The 19,300-nt window shown below is 39.9% G+C and overlaps 1 protein-coding gene across 1 annotated transcript; it reads right to left on the reverse strand.

Annotated features, from left to right (window-relative positions):
* On the reverse strand, window positions 1-19,276 carry SCP2 (sterol carrier protein 2). Its single transcript, XM_066555918.1, has 16 exons — window positions 19,163-19,276; window positions 17,004-17,058; window positions 16,376-16,447; window positions 15,751-15,882; window positions 14,991-15,055; window positions 13,843-13,969; window positions 13,101-13,164; window positions 12,738-12,824; window positions 11,969-12,119; window positions 11,080-11,227; window positions 9,415-9,522; window positions 6,882-7,035; window positions 4,334-4,427; window positions 3,609-3,738; window positions 2,130-2,209; window positions 1-888 (listed from the first exon to the last, which is right to left on the reverse strand). Exons 1-16 carry the CDS (start codon window positions 19,202-19,204, stop codon window positions 793-795), a joined length of 1,605 nt encoding a protein of 534 aa, XP_066412015.1. The 5' UTR covers window positions 19,205-19,276; the 3' UTR covers window positions 1-792.
* Window positions 19,277-19,300: the final 24 nt, after the last annotated feature.

A 19,300-nucleotide genomic window follows, 5' to 3' on the forward strand; every position in this document is an offset into this window, starting at 1 on the left:
GAAGAACAGAAAAAGTATATTTAATTTTCTATTAAACTTCCAACCAGAATACATTTTCCCAAAACAGAACTTAAAGCTTTTACATAACTGACAAGAGTTTCATCATGATCAACACCAGCTTTTACCAGGAGAAACCAGGTAACATATTGGTTATCCTCCCTCTCTGCTCTCCTGGCAAATCTAATCTGTTCTCAAGGTGAAGTATTATCAAATCCTGTGAACCTCAAAGCAGCATTCTAGTTCCTGCTTACTTCTGGATATTTTGTTTATTTTTTAATTCCAAAGTAGTAATAAGAAAAGTATTTTATAGCAAATTCCTATTCTAAAAAAATGTTAGAGATCCCCTTTACAAGATCATTTTAATGTTAAGCAGCAGCAAATTGGAGAGAATGGAAGTCAGAAAGCATTTGTATGATCTGCTATCACAACCTTTATAAAATGCAACTCATTTCATTGATATGCCAAACTATTTATAACTTTCCTCTCTTCCTACCCACCTAATCTCAACAACAGTAAGCAGTCTAATTCAGCTCTAATTTTTACAAATTGTCCATACTGATTAGAACAAAAGCTGTCACAAAGCCCCACCATGTACCATTTTAAATGTTAGTGCCTCAAGCTCAGCCATAGAGAAACTGATGGAAATTGTTAAGAGATTTAAGGTCTCTAACCACAGAATTTAGGTGAGAGAGGTCCAATCAAACCCAGGCTGTGCCATATTATTGATAACGTCTAGTTTAATTCTACTTTTTTGTCAAGAATATCAAGTACTGACTATTTACTCTACTGAGCTCAAAGTTTAGCTTTGCCTGGCTGAAGCTGTAGATTCTGAAGTTTCATTGCCATGCCCATGTTCCCAGAAATCTTCAATTTGCCTTGAAAGAATGCCTGAAAAGAAAGAGAAATTCTGTGAAATGCAATACAACCTATTATCCCAAATGCACCCCTCCAGACAGTTATGGCTTATTATGGATGAGCAGTTTGGTATTTCCAACAGTTCTGGCACCTCACATCCAGCAATAAATGTATTGTCTGACTGCAGAACAGCAAGCTGAGGAAGTTGTATTGTATTTTTGATACCTAAAGAGAATAAACTTGCTTGTTTCTCAGATTATCACAGCCATGGGCCTGTACGTGGAGCAGGCAGAACAGCCCATGGTTGGGTGGTGACTGCTCATAGCAGACAAGCTCATTAATCCAACTGCAGACTATAAAGCCACAGTGACAGTAGGTGCCATAACTGATTTCTTAGCTCAATCTTCCTCAGCCTCAACTGGCTTTGTTCCTGATCAATTCAATTTTACAAATGTCTGTTTGTAAAGCAGACATGCAGAAAATTTGGATTTTTTCCTCCAGACCTTGTAAGGAGATAAACTGCATGCACCAAAATATCCAAAATGTAGATGTAAAGCTGGAGTTGCTTCTGAATTTTCTACATGGATATTACAACATTTCTATAATGTGTTTTATCTTAAAACTTCTCCTAGACACGTTTCAGTTTGCAAAATTTACCCCATGATTACCAGACCAAAATCTTGAAACAGTTACCCAGAGCACTTCAAATTTGGAAGCACAGAACAGCAACTTAAAATTAACTTAAACATCTGGTTTACTTGTACACTATGACTGCTTTTGGTGCATAGAGGGATAAAAAAAAGAAATGAAACTAATCAACCAAACAAAACCCCCCCAAACTCACCACCCAACAACGAAAAATGACAGGCATTCAGTGGATGCTCAGCTCAATTTCTACTCTTCAGCATCAAGGTGACTCCTTACACTAATGTCAGATATGGGGGTAAAACCCTCCAAAGAAAGAAGGAATGTGGGCCTTTCTCATGGCATGTTGCAAAAACAGGATTGCCTCTTCTCTGCAAACCAAGCACTATTATATCTGGGATTATATTCTGGGATATAACACAGGCCACATCCCTGCAGGCTATCTGACACACATCCCTGTCCTTCTTGATGAATCTCACTTTGAGTGATGTGTTCAGAGCACACCAAAAATTGTCATTTTTCAGATCAGCCATGGCAGTTTTGGATGAAAACATTCAAATTATTTCAACTTAAACACATTCAAAACAAACCAACCTGTTCCCTGATCAGGTAATCTTTGCTGTACTTACTGTCTGAGGGTTCATTTTGCCAGTCATGAGTGCCAGCAGATCAGTGTCAGCCATGGTGATTGTACAATCTGCCTTCTTATCTGCAAGACAGGAGAAGAATGAAGACTCAAACTCAGAAATGAAACACTTATAGGAGTTACAACTGTGTGGAGCATCCCTTCAGACCACAGGTCAGCAAATGATATCTGAAGTATGTACAAGCAAGAGCCATTAAAACAATACCAGCAAGAGGCAGCTGGGCCACCTTGTAGCACAGAGCACCTCAACAGTGGAGAAAGATGGGCCTTCCTGAAAAGCTAAGCAAATTAATTCATTGAAAATCAATAACAATTACCTGTATCCAGACAGAATGTTCATTGCAAGCACTGATAAGCATTTTTCAGCTTTATCAAGCTTATATTTGCTAGTATGAAGATCAGCTTGGAATAGATGAGTTTTCCACTGGGACACTCTCTTAAGATGTTCATTACTGACATTTCAGGCATTTCCTGCCCTCTCCTTCCATGGGAACAACGTGTGCATTCTGAAAGCACTCATTTGAAGTCTTTCAAGTACAGAAGTTTCTAGGATCTTCTTACTAAAGCTGAAAATTTGTTTTAATAAACTCTGATGTAAATACTGATATGTAAACCAAAGGGCTAAAATCTGCACACATCTTTTCCTTCACTCATTATTAGATTGAAATCTTTGACAAATTGCTGCCCATGCAACAGAAGACTGTGGTCTTCTTTTTGTAATAACATAACAGTGAATTTCTGAATCAAATCCCCATCATGTTTTTAATTAAAAGTTTGTGTTGCAGGTTCATGGATATACCAGATTTTGAGGACTGGCTCTTGCCTTTGGGTTTGTTTTTTTTTTTTCATTTTCATTACTAGGATGTGTGACTTCAGATTTGTGACAAGACATTTTCATGGCAAGGGTACAAATCTTGTGTTCTCAATATTTTTATGGGGCTCCCCAACACCACCCAGTCTGTTTCTTATTTCAAAATGGAACTGGAAGTTTATGTCAGCTGATACAGCACTGAAACCAATCAAGTTTTGTTGTTTAACTACCTGCAGAGAAGTAACCTGACAAGGCAGACCAGTTTACTGCTTACCAGTGTCTCCAACAAAGCAACTGAAGAAACAGCTACAAATTACATTTTTGGCCCAAATTTTAAGAGGTGAGAGCAACAAAATCCCTGAGGTTTGATTTTCACTTTTTTTGTTTTCATTCTGATTCCTGTGAAATCACATCACAGATCTGTCTGTAGCCTCTCAGAAAATACACTATTATCTCCAGACAGATTCCGAATAGAAGCTGTTTAGTTCTTGGCCAAAACACCATGGATTAAAAGTGTCAGTAATTAGAAAGTTTAAAATTAAGGTAGCTCTACATAATTTTTGCTCAAGGTCACTACAACCTGAACAGAATATGAGTCTGTATTCATTAGTTTTATGTGTGTTCTGAATGACATAATAAAAGAGCACTGACCTGAATTAACTGCCACAGAGCCTTTACCATTTTTCACATCTACTATCCAAGTTGCTTCTTTCCCACCAGGACCATCTTTTACTTTGAAGGCAAAGATTCCACCAATTTTCTTAACAAATTGCTCTCCTTCCTGTAATGACCATGGAATGAGAAAGTAATTTACTTCAACATAATTTTCAGTTAGTCTTAATTTAACAAAAGTAATTAAAAACCTTCACCATTTCTACTAACATAAAAATATCTATTCCTCCCACTAGGCATCATTTAAACAACCATCAAAAAAATCTAAACAAACAAAAAATCAAACTTTGACTGTCTATATTGAAATCTATTAAACTAAGAATAGTTCTAATAGCCTTGTCCTGACATGAGTTTGACAAAATGCAATTTCTTCTTCTAATCACACTTAAAAGGCAAGCACCTAATCCCAAACACAAAGTTCTTTGGTTAGTTAGCAAGCTCCTCACCTACAATCTAAACTTGCCTCCACTGAAGTATCCTTATGCAGGTAGTAACTATCTGGGAAAAAGGTAACTTAAAATCATGGCACAGTGTAAAAGGCTTCTTTTACAAAGAATTGTAAAAATTACAAAATCCAATCTATAGCATTTATTTCAATGAGCAGTCCCGAAGAAGTGGTGGATGCTAATACATTCCCAACAGGCTTCACACACATTCTGTTATCAATTAAAATCCTGTTGTAGGTAAAAGAAGTAGCCAGATACCTCTTGGAGCTTCTTTTCAATCTCTTTGAAGACCAGGTGTGCTTTAAATCCATCAACTGCTGCACTGAGAGGCACAGCTGCAATGCGGCCATTGCTGAAACAAAAACCCCATTAATTTAAACACTTTAAATCACATTTTCAACATCTTCAAATGACCACCAATGGGCCTAACACCAGCAAGGAACATTTCATTAGTACAAAGCAACTCTGGTATCAAAGTGAAGCTTGCTCTCTTGATAGCCTGAATTACAATCACTCCAGATATCTGGGTGTTCTGTGTGGATGAACTGAAGATTAATTTTACAATGGAAGTAAATCATTAATCTTATTCCTGATACTCTGGAGAAATCACCCTGCATTGCCTGATAGCAATATGAAACCCAATTCTTGATTCCTGCAGGGTCACACAGAGCCAAGGTATAGAGAAATGTCCTAAGAAATGGCAATTTAAGGAGCAGGAGGAACAGGTTCCCTGCTATCACCACCTCGTGGCAGCAGAGCCCAGAACGGTGGTCAGGGTTGATACTGCTGAAGTGATAGAATTGCTCAGGAAATGCTGCTGGAACTTACTGGGGTGGCAGTGACACTGCCCTGCAGATGTGTGACAGGGTGGCCAGAGTGGGCACTGTCTTGTCTAAGGAGACACATCCATTTTGCTAATAAACCAAGGCTGTACTAACAGGATGGACACTGTAAAGTTCAGAAAAAGCCACCAAACAAAAAGCAGAACTGTTTCAAAAACTAATGCAAAACTGATCAAGTCCTGCTGCCTTGATTCACATTCTTACCAGCTATTACTAAAGCCACAGGCCTGATCTGGAACCAGTGACTGACTGTATTGTAGGAAACTGGTGTGAAGGATCTCCATAAACATGGAGTTTCACCACCTTTCCCTTAATTTCACAATGCACATCATCACTCAGTTACATAAGGGGCACATCAGCCACTCTGTTCCATTCCAAAGTCTGACACACATTGGTGCAACTCCCTGTGTCAGGGATCTCCCACACAGAGCCTTTGGGAGAACTAAGGGGCTTTAAGCTTCTCTAGGATAAGATGAAATGAGCGTTGCTAAGATTTTTCTGGGTTGAGTTGTACTTAAAACAGTATTTTAAAAATCCTGAACACCAGTGAAGGTGAAATGAGCTACAGTAAATTAGACTTAAGTTTCTTCAGGAGAAATATTATCTGTATATGAAAAGCTCTCTCTGACAGGAAGGATTACTTCTAGCAGCACCTCAAGGCTGATGATATAAAAATAGCAACATTTTCCATGAAGTGACAGTATTTTTAAAGACAAAGCTCAAAGCAATGGGAAAAGGTGTACTCCCTGTAACAGTCTTTTCCCTTCAGATGTAAAACTGTACCAACACCCACTGACAAGTTACGTGAACATGTTTGAAGAGAATCCCTCAGAAGACATATTTTTCCTCACATGGTACAACCTCTTATGGATTAAAAAAGAGACAGAATTATCACTCCTGACACCACAAAAAATCACTGCTGCAGCCCTTCAAAGTTCAGTGGCTTCTCTCTCATCACCTCTTCCACAGGTTATATTGTCACCTCCCAGGAATTGCACAGGTTTAGCTGAAACAGATGTTAGAAATATCAGCTGGGAGGGAGGGAGGGAGGGGTGTGTTTCTTTCTGAAAGGCCAGTGTATGATAAATTCTGCTGTTCATGGGTTTTCAGAGAAAACAAAGCACTGGGATTGAGCTTTAAAAGCCATAATACCCACAATAACCAGGCCTTTCTAAGGAAAGCTGAAATTGAAAATGTAAAGGGAACTGTATCGTAAGTGTCCCCTGAAATACCAGAATATAAATTTTAAGTGTTTTCTCTCAATTCCTGTCCATTTGAGCACTGAGTTCCAGCAGAATGCAGACACCTTCATATCAGTGTTCTCCCATTCTGGAATATGCTACAATTGCAAGAGCACAATCTGTAGCGAGTAACAGCCCAGAACTCTAAGGAATTATTACAGTATCACATGAAACAGGGCTGAAAGCAATCCTTCACAGAGCTAAACCAGTAACAATTCTAGCAATGAAAGCAGTGGTTTCTCTGCTCCCATGAATGTCTCGCTGGTTTTGGCAGATACCTAGTTTCAATTAGTCGCTTTTAATGTGTCTTGTTTTATTCTCGGACTGGTTTTTATTTGGTGGCTTTTTTCCTCGGAACATCGCTCTTCCTCATTGAGGAATGGCTCCACATGAGCCATTTCTACAAGCCGGTGCGAGCTTTTCAATAACTCTCAGTGCTCAATGTGACACGAGAGTGTGTGAATTTTAACCTCAGTACAGACGTGCAGTGCTGCAGGAACACAGCAGTGTTTAATTTACAGGGCAATCTCCCCCTTGAGCAGCGGCAGTAACTCCAAAAGAACGAAGTCGTGAGGGCGCAGGCAGCAGGACAGCCAGGCTGGGCCGGCAGCGCTGTCCCCGCGCTCCGTGCAGCCCCAGCCGAGCGCTCCGGAAGGCCTGGCGGCGCAGCCGCGGCGAGCCCCGTGCCGGGCGAGCCCCCGGCGTGTGTCAGCCCCGGCTCACCTGCTGTCCCGGGGGAAGCCCATCCTGAAGAGCGTCACCACCACGGCGCCGCCGAGCCCCAGGTTGTGCTGCAGCGCGACCTTCGCCCCCGGCACCTGGCGCCGCCCCGCCAGCCCGCGCAGCTGCCAGCACAGCTCCGCGCACTGCGCCAGCCCTGAAACATCGAGCGCAGAGCCGGCTCAGCCCGCGGCCTGCCCGCCGCGCACCCGGGAACGGGCTCGGGGAAACTCCCAGCTAGGGAACTGGTGAAAAATGCATGCATTTTATGACTGGCTTTTCGCAAATGTTAAAGTGAATATTATATGTGCTGTGTTAGAAAGTAATGCTGTATTAATTCTCTTAAGTAGTGTGTTAAATATAGTTTTAGGTTATAAAAAATGTTAAAATGGAAACAATGCTATGTAGGATACTTTTTTTAAAGAAAGGACTCGCAGCGAGATAGCAGCCACAGGACATCTAAATCTTTCAGAGAGAAAGAATTTATTGCCCTCTTATCAGAAGAAAGGAACTTCTTCCCGCCTTGAAGGCACTGTTAGGATTCAGAGGAAGAAGCTGACCACTGATCAGACAGAATCCTGTGTTTGAATGGAATTTATGCATCATGTATGAAGTGTATGAATATGCAACAGGCTATTGCTTTTAAGGGTTAATCCCTTGTTTACGGGGGTCCTTTTTCAGGCTCGTGCTGCCCAGAAAAAGGTACCCGGACTGTGTGTAACTCTTTGTATCTATTGTCTCATATTGTCCTGACTCAAATTGTCCAAATTATTATTACTCTAAGTGTATTACTATTTTTAGAACCATTTCATTACTATTAAACTTTTAGAATTTTAAAAACAAGTGATTGGCATTTTTCACAGAACTGGATGTCCCTGGGAAACCCAAAGGAAGGGGAATCCCTCTGCACGGCAGCCCTGACCCTCTGTGATTATGTTCACCCTCTGCCATGCCATCAGCCCTCTCTGCAGCCAGGCCCGCTCCAGGAGAATCCCGGAGTTCATTCGGTTGGAAAAGAGCTCCGAGACCATCGAGACCAGCCCAGGACCAAGCACCGAGTGGGTCATGTCCTTCCTTCAGCTCTCCCCCACCACCCAGGCAGCCCATTCCAATGTTTAACCATCCTTTCTGTGTCAGAATTCCTCTGGATGCCCAGCCTAAACCTCCCTAGCACAGCTTGAGGCTGTATCCTTTCATCCTCTGGCTACAACCCTTCTTCCAGGGAGTTGGAGAGAATGAGAAAGTTCCCCCTGAGCCTCCTCTTCTCCAAACTGAGTCCCCCCAGGAATTCCTCACAGGATTTGTGCTCCAGACCTTTCCCCAGCTCCATTGCCCTTCTCTGCACATTCCTCACACTTTTCTCCTTTCCCCCATCCCTTCCTTTCCCTTCCCCTGGACAATGCACAGGTCCTTGGACAAGGCAGACAAGCAGTCTGCACTTCATGTACAGAACTGTACATGTTGCCAACTGACACATTATGAAGAAGTTAAGAAGTTTTAAAATTCCAGTCCTAGATGAGAATGAACAGGTTTCATTCACATTCTCTCAGCCTCAAGGAGAGGTGTGCACTGTGGTACAGCCTGCCCTGCAATGGTTTGGATATTTCAGAGGATTTACATGACCCTTGCTTAGCATGTAACTGGCCTCAAGACTGTTTCCAAGGGAAATGAAGCTGACAGGCTAAGACTTGTCATTTTCTGCATTTTACTGACTCTTCCTCCATCCCACGGCACTGGAGAAGCAAGAATGGCACAAAGTGCCTCTGCTTCTATCACTGTGTAACTGACAAAAATTAACATAAACCTGGCAATGCAATACTCTCACTCTGTTACAGATATCCACAGTCTCATTATCTGGAACCCTTTTCCTCCAAAGTTTCCTAACACTTCCTCTGGCCCCCACACTTAACTGCATATTGTAGCTCACTGTTACAACTGTTTAGATTAAGATTTGGTGTTTCACAAGGTTTCATCTTCTCCAGTTTTCTGATAACTTCTTATTTCCAAATTCACCCAAGGAGGGTGAATTATCTTCACAAATCCAACACATTTTGTCCAAGAGCCAACTCATTTAGAAACAAGAACAGCAGTTTAAAGAAAGGAAAAAAAAAAACCAAACCAAAACAAACAAAAAAAAGGGGAAACCTATGTTGCTGGGAAATGGTGACCAAGTGAGCTTCTGTTGTAAACATCAGATAAATATTTTGACATCCAAGACTTAACAAAATAGGCTCTAGTACAGCTAACAATGGTACAGGCTATTCAGAGGCAGGAAAAATCTCCAAAACCAGAATTTTAAAGGATGACATCATATTAGAACAGTTATTCAAATATTATTCAGAAGTTGTACTATTGAGCAATTATTTAGGAAGATTAAGCTGTGTTACCCTGCTCCAACACTTGGATTATTTGGAAAGAAGACTTGAGGGAAGAAGCTTTGAGGCCCTCACATTTCAAGCACAGGTGGGAAGCACCTGCCTGCTCAAGAGCTGTATCTCTTATATAATGGGTATGATTAAATGAAGGTTTTGCATACCTGTGGCACCAAGAGGGTGTCCCTTGGAAATCAACCCACCACTGGGATTAATAACCCATTTTCCTCCATAAGTATTGTCTCCTCTGTCGATCAGGTCACATGCTCTTCCTATAAAACAGTATTCATGTAAGAAAAATGTTCTTTTTGTATTTGTAAGTGATTTTTCAGTTCTCCTGTAACTTACCAGAGGTGCTACATGTCAGTCAAACCCTAGGAAATGTTACAGCTCATCTTTTACAAAGAGCAAAAATTGGCCAAACTACATTAATGAGACTTGCTCATACCATTGGAGAAAGCATAACATGGAAGAGAAGCATTTGGTACAAAATTTGTTTTTAATTTGCAGCTGAATTGTTCTGTTGGTGTATACAGCATTATAATGTAATCAGTATAATGAAGCTATTTATATTTTGTTCATGAAACTGCAGTGATAATTACATTTTTTGTAAATTGTAATTTGTGACCCCCAGGACTTTGAATGTGAGCACCAAGCTGAACACAAACCCTTGCCACAAAGGCCAACTAATGGTACCTTGGGCTGTATTAAGACATTAAAATAGTGAATAAAACCACTCAGAAGACTAATATTCAGAATTATTTAGCTTTCCAGACTACAGACAATTCTCCCTGTTAACCAGGCTCTTACTCATTTATTCTTGTACCAGCTTCTCCAGCCTACATTAACACTGAAGTGTAAAAAAGATCTGTCATTGCTCCATGGTGCCATTAAATGAGAATACCAGGTTAGATTTGCCCATCTAAATCCACAGTGGCTTGTGCCATTTCATTAATCTTTATGCCTAATTATCTATCATTCCAAGATAAGTCTCATATACTATTAAGGCCAGACTGACAAAGGGTTGTGAGAGCAGCAGTATTAAATAACCATGCACAAGGCTAATTAGTCAAATAGACAAGTACCACCAGGATTACGCTGCATCAATTAAAGGAATGAACCTAAAGAGCTTAATGCACCTGTTTAAATATGTCAAACATTTACCATTTTTGCATTTTGTCAGCAAAAATGACAGTAGAATGCAGATATTAAAAGGCAAACACATAAGTCTTCCTGGAGTTCCATGTCTGCTTCAGTAAGAAAGCTCAGACTTAATATACCACCTAGTGCCAGAATATGGTATTTCCTCACAGTTAGTTAAAAACAAATTAGAGAAAGATAATATCAGATGATAATCTTTGCAAAACAAGAATATGTTTACAATTTAAATACATCATGAACTGAAATAGCAGTTCAATGCATTATTTATTTGAAACCATAAAAAACCCTCTTCAGCAGAAAACTTTAATGATTTTACTTACAGACACAGAGCTAAATTCTGCTGCCATTGAATCTGTTACAAATTCACTGACATTAAACTAATCTGAGCATTGTTACACAGTTGACTTTAGATGCACATTGACAATTTGCCAATAAATCTGAGGCAAAGATGTTTCAAAGATCAGTGACTGGCTAAGGCCCCCCACAGGCAATTCTTGTCCTATATTTATCTTCTTAAAAGGAAATATGCAGATGGAGGGAAATCTTGGGGTAAGATTATGATAGAATGCAGCTCCAAAAAAGGGGCCTGAGATCACAGGAGTTCTTAATTTGGGTATTCTTGGTGCTTTCCATTTTAATAAAACAATTATCTCCATTGCTGCTATTACCTTCTGGACACAGTCCCAGAGCTTCATAGGTGATGAACTCATTAACTGAGAAGCAGTCATGAAGTTCAATCACATCAACATCTGTAGGTTTCAGCCCTGCTTTTTCAAAACATTTTTGTGCGGCATTTTTAGTCATGTCATAGCCAACCTGAAAAAAAAGGAAAAATTCTATGTTAAAATATCATTACAGAAGTATAGCTCACAGTTTAATTTTTACACTTAACTGTGCTTCTAGAGAGCTGGTCAGTGAAAGAAGGAGATGGTATTCTGATTTATTTTAATGCATCACATGTCAGAGTTTGATATTCATACAATAAAAATTGTCTGGAAAGAAATAACATGTTCTAAGGCTTATTGCTGGCATGCAAAACCTTTCTGGGGAATATCCTCTATTTCCTTAACCTTGATCACAACCCAAATTGTTCCTTTGCATGACTCAGACCAACAGCCTTGAAACAAATCCTCAAATTGCACTGTAACCTTTTTCTATGATCCACCTGATTGTTTTAAATTCCATTACTATTATAAAGAGAAAAATTAAAGGAATTTTCTTTTGCTGTAAAGTTGTTTAAAAAACAGCCTGTAAATAATTGGTTAAAAACCAGGTTTCTGATAGCCTGTTTATAAGTTACTTATTATCATTCCACAATCATACTCTTTGCTTATTCCATACCTGTCCAAATGAAATCAATTTTACATTCACCACACAGCATAATATGTTTGCTCACTGACATGAAAATGTTTATAGCATCACTAGCACTTGCAGGTACTTAAAAAAACCCAAAATCAAACAAAAAAACCCCACAAAATGCCAACCCAAAACCATAAACAAAAAACCTCAGAAAAACCACCCCAATGAGTACCAGGGAATACAGAATTGTAAACCTACCATCCTCATACAACTGTTTCCTTCAAATGTGCTTGGATAATCAGTAGCCATCACCTGTGCTAGAATTTCCACAGCTTTTGGCTGCAATTGGTGCCTTTTCACAAACTCCTCATTAGCCAAAACTGCAGCTGCAGCACCATTTGATGTTGGACTGATTGAAAGAAAAATAATGATGTTATTGTTCTAAATCAGTAATGTCAATCTTCATTAGACTGTTGATCTTCCATAGATTTATCTTTTAATGCATACAAAAAAACCCAACAAACAAAATTCCACTTTCTTTGGCTGCTACCACTGAAACTATAAATTCCATCAGTGCTTACTGGACACTTTCAGTAATATTTATAGCAGACATTTGAAAATCATTACGTCAAAATAGAAATGTGTCATTAAGGTTTTTCAATTTAGGACAAATCAAAGCTTCTACTTGGCTATAAACATATATAAACATATATACACCCTCCAGGAGTGCTTAGGAAAGGCTGAAGGGAAGAATTAGCAGTTAACAGCAATGGATGCACGTTAGTAAAAGAACAGAATTACATTAGAACCCCAAAGTACAAAACTTCTTTCAGCTCACTGTATTACACTGAGAGCAAGTACCTAGTGTTTTGTCATTTCAGATTTTCCACATTTATTTATAGAAAGTTTTACCTAAAGCAATCTGTAAATTATAATTAACACTCAAACAGACTTTATTTAAACAAATGTCCTACCATATTTGTCTTAACATCAAGATCTATTTCACAATGCAAAGTCCTCTCCTTACCAACACTGTAAGACAGTCAAGTAATCAAAAATTTTGCGAGAATGCAGAACTTCATCTAACGTGTACTCCTTTTGGAACTGGGAATACCTAAGGGAAACACACAGGTGCCATCTCAGACTGAGCAGTACACATACCAATATCACACTATTAGGCAGCTATAGAGCTCTCTTTACAAAGTATAAGGCACTGGATAGAGAATTAGTTTTTCATATATTTCTAGAATAATTTATTTCTTTTCTCATTCCATATTAATGAATATATGCTGAAAATATTCTGAACATATTCTAAAAATACTACTTTGTTGTGAATGAATTTTTTTAGCAAGCAGGGATGTTGACAATAGAGGCAGAGCACGTGACTCACGGGTTGTTGGTTGAATGGCTGTGGTTCTTCCATGCAATTTTCGCAAAGTATTCTGGATTTGTCCCTGAAAAGGGGAAAAAAACCCTGTGTTTAAATACTTTGTTTGCTCAAACAGTGCTGACATAACAGTTTAAATATTGTGTCATATAAGAATCTGACCTTTACAAGCATCTTTACAAGAGACACATTGTTATGAAGACTTTCCTTAGATCTCACCTGAGGTTTCAAAATTAGATAAAGACTACTAAACATGGCTGAGTTTTAGCTGACAGAACAACCCACTTGCATATTTAAGTCTGACATAAAAACACAGAAAGCAAGTGCATTTTATTTGATGTATTATTCTACTACTGGAACTTAAATGATCATTTTCCTATCAGTGCAAAACAGCTGCAGTGAAATTGTAGAGTCTAAGTCTATATTTTTTTTTCGTATAATAGCCTAAAAGTGCAAATAAAAGATGCACAACAGGCCAGGCTGTTACCTTGGAGCCAATTTCCTTGTCTGGTCAGGGGTAGCAAACAGCAGTGGCAGCAGCCTTGTACTAGGTATTAAATCAAATCAAATACCCAACAGCTTTTGCCAAACAGTTCAGCCCCATGCCCATCTACCTATCCTAAGGCACAGGGATAAAATGCAGGGAGTTATGCAACCTTAATGCTATCATTTCATAAAACAAAATCCTATTACTTTTAAATCACTTCATAGAGAGAAGACAATGAAAAAATGTATTTTAACAGACCATATTTCTCCATATGTTCTTTGCCAGCGCTTGCAAACATCTGAGGTGCCACTGGAGCACTTGCTAGGCCATATTTATTTATCATAATTTCCAAATGTTTGTCCATAGGATTAGTTCTGTCTGCAAACTGAAAACAGAAATACAAAGCAAATCATAATTTCTTTTTTTTTTCCCAGCATCATGACAAAACTGTCACAGATTTCAAACAAATGATAGGTTTTTCTAATATTTTAACAAGTCCCTGGGCAGTATGCTGCACTTCAGAGACATGATCAGAAGTATAGATAATTTCCCAGCTATAAAAAAAAGGAAATAAGCAGAAAATGCTTGACATTATAACCACTGCACTGATTCATGGCAAGAATCACTGCTACATGATTTTAATCACAGTCACTATTTTCAGCAGGGGACTTTAGGTATTTTTCACCTCACTTAAAATCCTACCATTTACATAGCTTTAAGTTATAAAATTAATACTCTAGTAGTATTTTCAATTAAGCTTAGATGAAATATTGTAAAGCATGTTAAAAGATAACTCTTTCTCATTTTTATCACTTGCTAAATTTAACATTTTTCACCCAAACCTCTTGAATATATTATCGAATTTGGCAGTTCTGCAGTTAAATGACATATGGGCTCTAATATTGCTTGCCTTAAGGCAAAATACAAACAAACCCACACACACTTCTCCAGTAAAAACAAATAAGAGTCAAGAAGCCCTCAGTTTTTGGGAGAGTGTGTTAAGATGTCAACTGAGTAAGCATCAGAGCAGCAGAGCCAGAATCTTTCTTTGATTTGCTGTTGTTGAGAAAGGCACTTCAGTTACTCAAAGCTTCAGCATTTTATCTGGTATTTTCCTTTTCCCCCACTAACCCAGCCTTTAACATAATCTTGGCTAAATAGAACAAACATGACACATGGATTTTGCATGGAATGTTTTAGAATTACTTTTTTATAGTATGTCATAGCTGCCATCAGAATCACAGAACTCACTAAAAGATTATTTAGATCAAACTAATGGTTTCTTTTGTCATCATCTACAGGAACACAGTAAAGCAAGTGGTGTTATTGATAATACATCTCAGAGAATGAGGAAGAAGTGCATCTCATGTACAAACAGAAGCATATCAAGTGTTTCAGACACTTACACCTGAAGCAAGAGATCCTTTTGCCATCCTCTCAAAGCCAAGTGCCAGAACACAGTCTGCCAAACCTTAAAATAAAATAAAATATGTGGCTATTTAAAGCACAATGTGATTATAAAAGACACTGGGTACTAACAACTATTCCATTACAAGATATGTACAGAAACACCTGCCAGCTGCTCTTCCTTCCTCCTTCATTTTTGAAAGAGTTACATTAAGATGGACAAGATATTGATACAAAGATATTGATACCTAAGAATGAAAGATCACTACAGCACTGGGCTTTATTCTTAACTGTCTGACAGCAACTCTCATAGACAAGCAAGCATTTATGTCTCAGTTACAAATACTAAACAATCATACACAGTGTTACTATGGTTGTCAGTACAGAAACATCAGCATCAGTGCAAGAAAGTATCAAAGTCCACAAACCAACTGCAAAAATAGGAGGAAAGACTAATCTGATGGTTCAAAGCAGGTCTGTCAGCCTGCTCTCTCCCCTCCCTTCCAAAAACGTGGTAGTTAAACACTTGAAGTAACTTCAAGCTAAAAGAAAAAAGCTAAGCTTTTTAGCAGATTCTTCTTTTAGTGCCTGCAGTACTCTAATGCCACTTGTTCTGCACTCCTGCAAACAATTACTGCAGAAACACTAAACTGGCAGAACTGATTAGGTTTATACTCAGGACATGACACAGGAAAAGACAGGTACACCCTCATACACCATCCTACTGCATCTCTGAGGTCACAGAGCAGAACAACCCACCTCCTTCTACAAGCTGTCTGGCCATGAACAAAGCAGTGGCTCCAGTAGCACAGTTGTTGTTAACATTGATGATGGGAATGCCAGTTAGACCCAGACCATGGTAGATTGCCCTCTGCCCAGAGGTTGAGTCACCTTCAAATGGAAACACAACATTAAAATAAGGCACAAACTAACAAAAGTTCTGCTTTTGCTGCCAGTATGTGCAATGCTACCAATTAAACTGTAATCCTGAACTTCTGAGCTGTCACCTTGAGAATGGCTCTCAGGTATCCACAGTAAAGAACCTCAGAAACAAGATGAAACTCCTCAGATTTTAAAACCAGAAAGGTTTGTCCTGTTTCTGTTTCACAGGCTGTGAATCAAAGGGACATAACTGGACTGGACAGAAGGGTCCCAGAGGTGTGGCTTGGGAGCTGCTCTAGGTACCACAGCAGACTGACTCTACTTCAGTTGCCACAACACAATTGCTGATAGAGAACCAGAAGGAAAGTAAATAGAAAAAGCTTTTTGGAACAGAAATAGATTTCCCCATAATAGAAAGTTTCTTGATGCCATTCCTCATACTTTATCTACCTAGCAGCCTGCAATTGTCGCAGAAGTCACATCCCAATCAAACAATACTCACCATAAACATAACCCACACACGCCTGCTTCACTGCTGAATAAGGAATCCCAGCATCAGCTAAAGCTGCCTGGCCTAAAAAAAAAAAAAAGTTTAAAAGTTGGAAAAAAAGTTTAAAATTTAAGGTAAAATTTAAAAAAAAAATCAGCTCTCACAACCACAACAAACAAACCTAGAGTAGTATGTATGAGTCTTGCATTCACAAATGAGAGTTGTAGAGATTCCTTATTATATGGTACAAATATGGTCTTGTACCTCATAAGGACAACTTCATTCTCATAAGGACAATTTCACAGTATTTTGAGTTCTGAACAAGCTTCTTTATCAGAAAATTTCATTCAATCAATTCTGTGCTCATGCCCAAGGTTGTTCATCCCAATAATATAGGTAAGTATTCAATTATTTAAGTGCACAATCCAGTTTTAAGCTATCCTGCTGACTTCAGCCTGGAAGGGCTGACCTGGACAGGTCAGCTATGGATTTGCTGAAAGTGGTCTGAGTTTTAAATCTGTTTTTTAGATGTATCTATTTATTAACCAGTAGCTTTTCCTTCACGTGTGTAATAAAACTATTGGCTGTAAGACCTAAAAAAACATCAGCAATCAAACCAAACGCTTTATTACTAAATTACCTGCTTCCTTAGCCATGTCAGGATAATCAGCACACTTCTCACTAGGCTTTGAAAACTGGCAAGAGAAAAAGAAGGAAAACAAGCTGAGAATAAATCACCATGAGATTTAATTCATATTTTGCTCAAATTGGTATATTTAAAAGCTTTAAATTTAATTTAGAAATAAGTTTTAAATAATGCAAAAAAATGTAATTTCATTGACCCAAAAGTGCATGTACAAAATCTTTACAATTCCCAAGTGCTGCTGCCAGACCCTGCAATGGCAAAAAGGAGAAAATAGTGCAACTTTATGGGAACTGAGAGCCATTTCTGGTCACTGTTAAAGAAGATCCATGACTATGGAGATGGACAATAATCCTGTCCAAAGCCTGTGGGTGGGACAGAGAATAACTGTAATCTTCACCAATTCATCATAATATTCATTGAAGCTCTGATAAATACTTCCCTTACTTTTTTTTCTTTTTTTTTTTTCTTATAATCCTATTTGTAACAAGAAAATGTTTGTTCTTTGTAGAGAATTTATCATACCTTACTCCTCAACATTGGAGTAGAGGTGACATTTCTATTTTCTTTGCAGTGTAACTCATTAGAGACCATCACAAGTACATGTGGTTTGCATTTTTACATCACTAACAAAAAGTGTCACTGCTAAAAGAAATCCTCATGCTAACTACTTATAATCCTACAAATTATTTGATGTCCCCTGTGAGCATATGAAAGTCAATTTGCTGCCTCCTTCTGCTTATGTCCCTGACTCCAGCCATTCGTACCACTTGGCTGTACTTTCTGCAGAGCCTCCTTTCATTCATTTAGACAGAGAACCTACACAGCAAAGGTCATAAGAAAAAACAGTTGGTGAGTTGGTCATTGTAGAAGTCTGTATTGATACTGCTTGGGCTAACAGAGAGGAGAAGAGTCCTGACAATTCCTCAAGTCATGCTCAAGTGGTAACTGAGATGATCCACTCCTGAAAATGCAGAGCACTGGGGAACTGACAGTTAAACACACAGGAAACGTGGACTGCTGTTGTCAGAAGATATAACAAATTTTAGCAGTCATTACATCATTAATGTTAATCAAATAGAAGGATTACAGTCCTAAAAGATTTCATTGTAAAATACTTAAGATACAATATGGTGCCTGACAGGTTTTACTTGTCTCTTCCATGAGGATATCATAAGTGAGCTCAATAATTTCTATTACTACATTCTGTGATCTAGTCTAGTAAACACAATTAACAGAATTGCCTTTAACCTCTCAATTCCTCCCCTATCATATCGCATGCTGGAGAGGTACCCGTGCAGCAACAAGACAAAAAGCTATTATTTAAAAGGTGGGCAGGAGGAGGAGTTTCTGATTACCCTGGCAAATGTCAAAGCTGTCTTAAGATTCATCTATCATGCCAAAAATGTTTTTTTTTTAATGTTCTTCTTTGAAAATCATAAAGTCGTTTAGGTAGGAAAAGACCTTAAAGATCAAGTCCAACTGTTACCCCAGCACTTACAAACCCAGGCTGCCTATTCCTGGGTTTGACAACCCTTTCGGTGAAGGAATTTTGCTTAATCCTAATTCTAGCCTTAATCATGCCTTGTGGAAACTTGAGGCCAATTCCTCTTGTCCCATCACTTGTTACTTGGTAGAGGAGCCCCACGCCCACCTGGCTCCACTTCCTCCCGGGGAGCTGCGGAGGAGCTGAGCGGGGCGAACCGTGCGCTCACAACCCCAGGGACAGGAAGAGAAAGGCCCCAGGACAGACCCTGCCCTGAGCCCTGTCCTGGGACGGGCCCGGGGCCAGCGGCTGTGGGGACACAGGGACACGGGGACACCGTGCTCGCTGCAGGGCTGCTGTATCGACCCGCTCTGCAGAGCACCACGTTCACCTTGGCCGGGGTCCGGCCTCCCCCGCACCCGAGCGAGGGTGAACTTTGCGCGGAGCCGCTGCCGCCGGGCCGTGACCGGGCTGTGCCAGCGCGCTCCCGAGGAGCCACCGCGTCCCGTGAGGGGCTCCAGCCGCGCCGGGGAGGGCGCGGGCGGCTCCCGCAGCACTTCCCCCTCAGCACTTCCCCCTCAGCACTTCCCCCTCAGCGGACAGCCGGGGGGCGCGGCGAGGCCGGCCTGGCGCGGGCCGGGTCCCCCCGCGCACAGACGGGTGCCGGTACCTTGGTCATGCCGACGCCCACTACGAACACCCGGCGCTGCATGATGGCGATCGCGGCGGGACGATCCCTCCTTCTCCCGCTGCTGTCGCCGTGTCCCGCGGGCCCTCAGCGACACCGGGGCGGGGGCGGAGCGAGCGC

This window comes from Molothrus aeneus, chromosome 9, assembly GCF_037042795.1.
Source record: "Molothrus aeneus isolate 106 chromosome 9, BPBGC_Maene_1.0, whole genome shotgun sequence".
NCBI lineage: Eukaryota > Metazoa > Chordata > Aves > Passeriformes > Icteridae > Molothrus > Molothrus aeneus.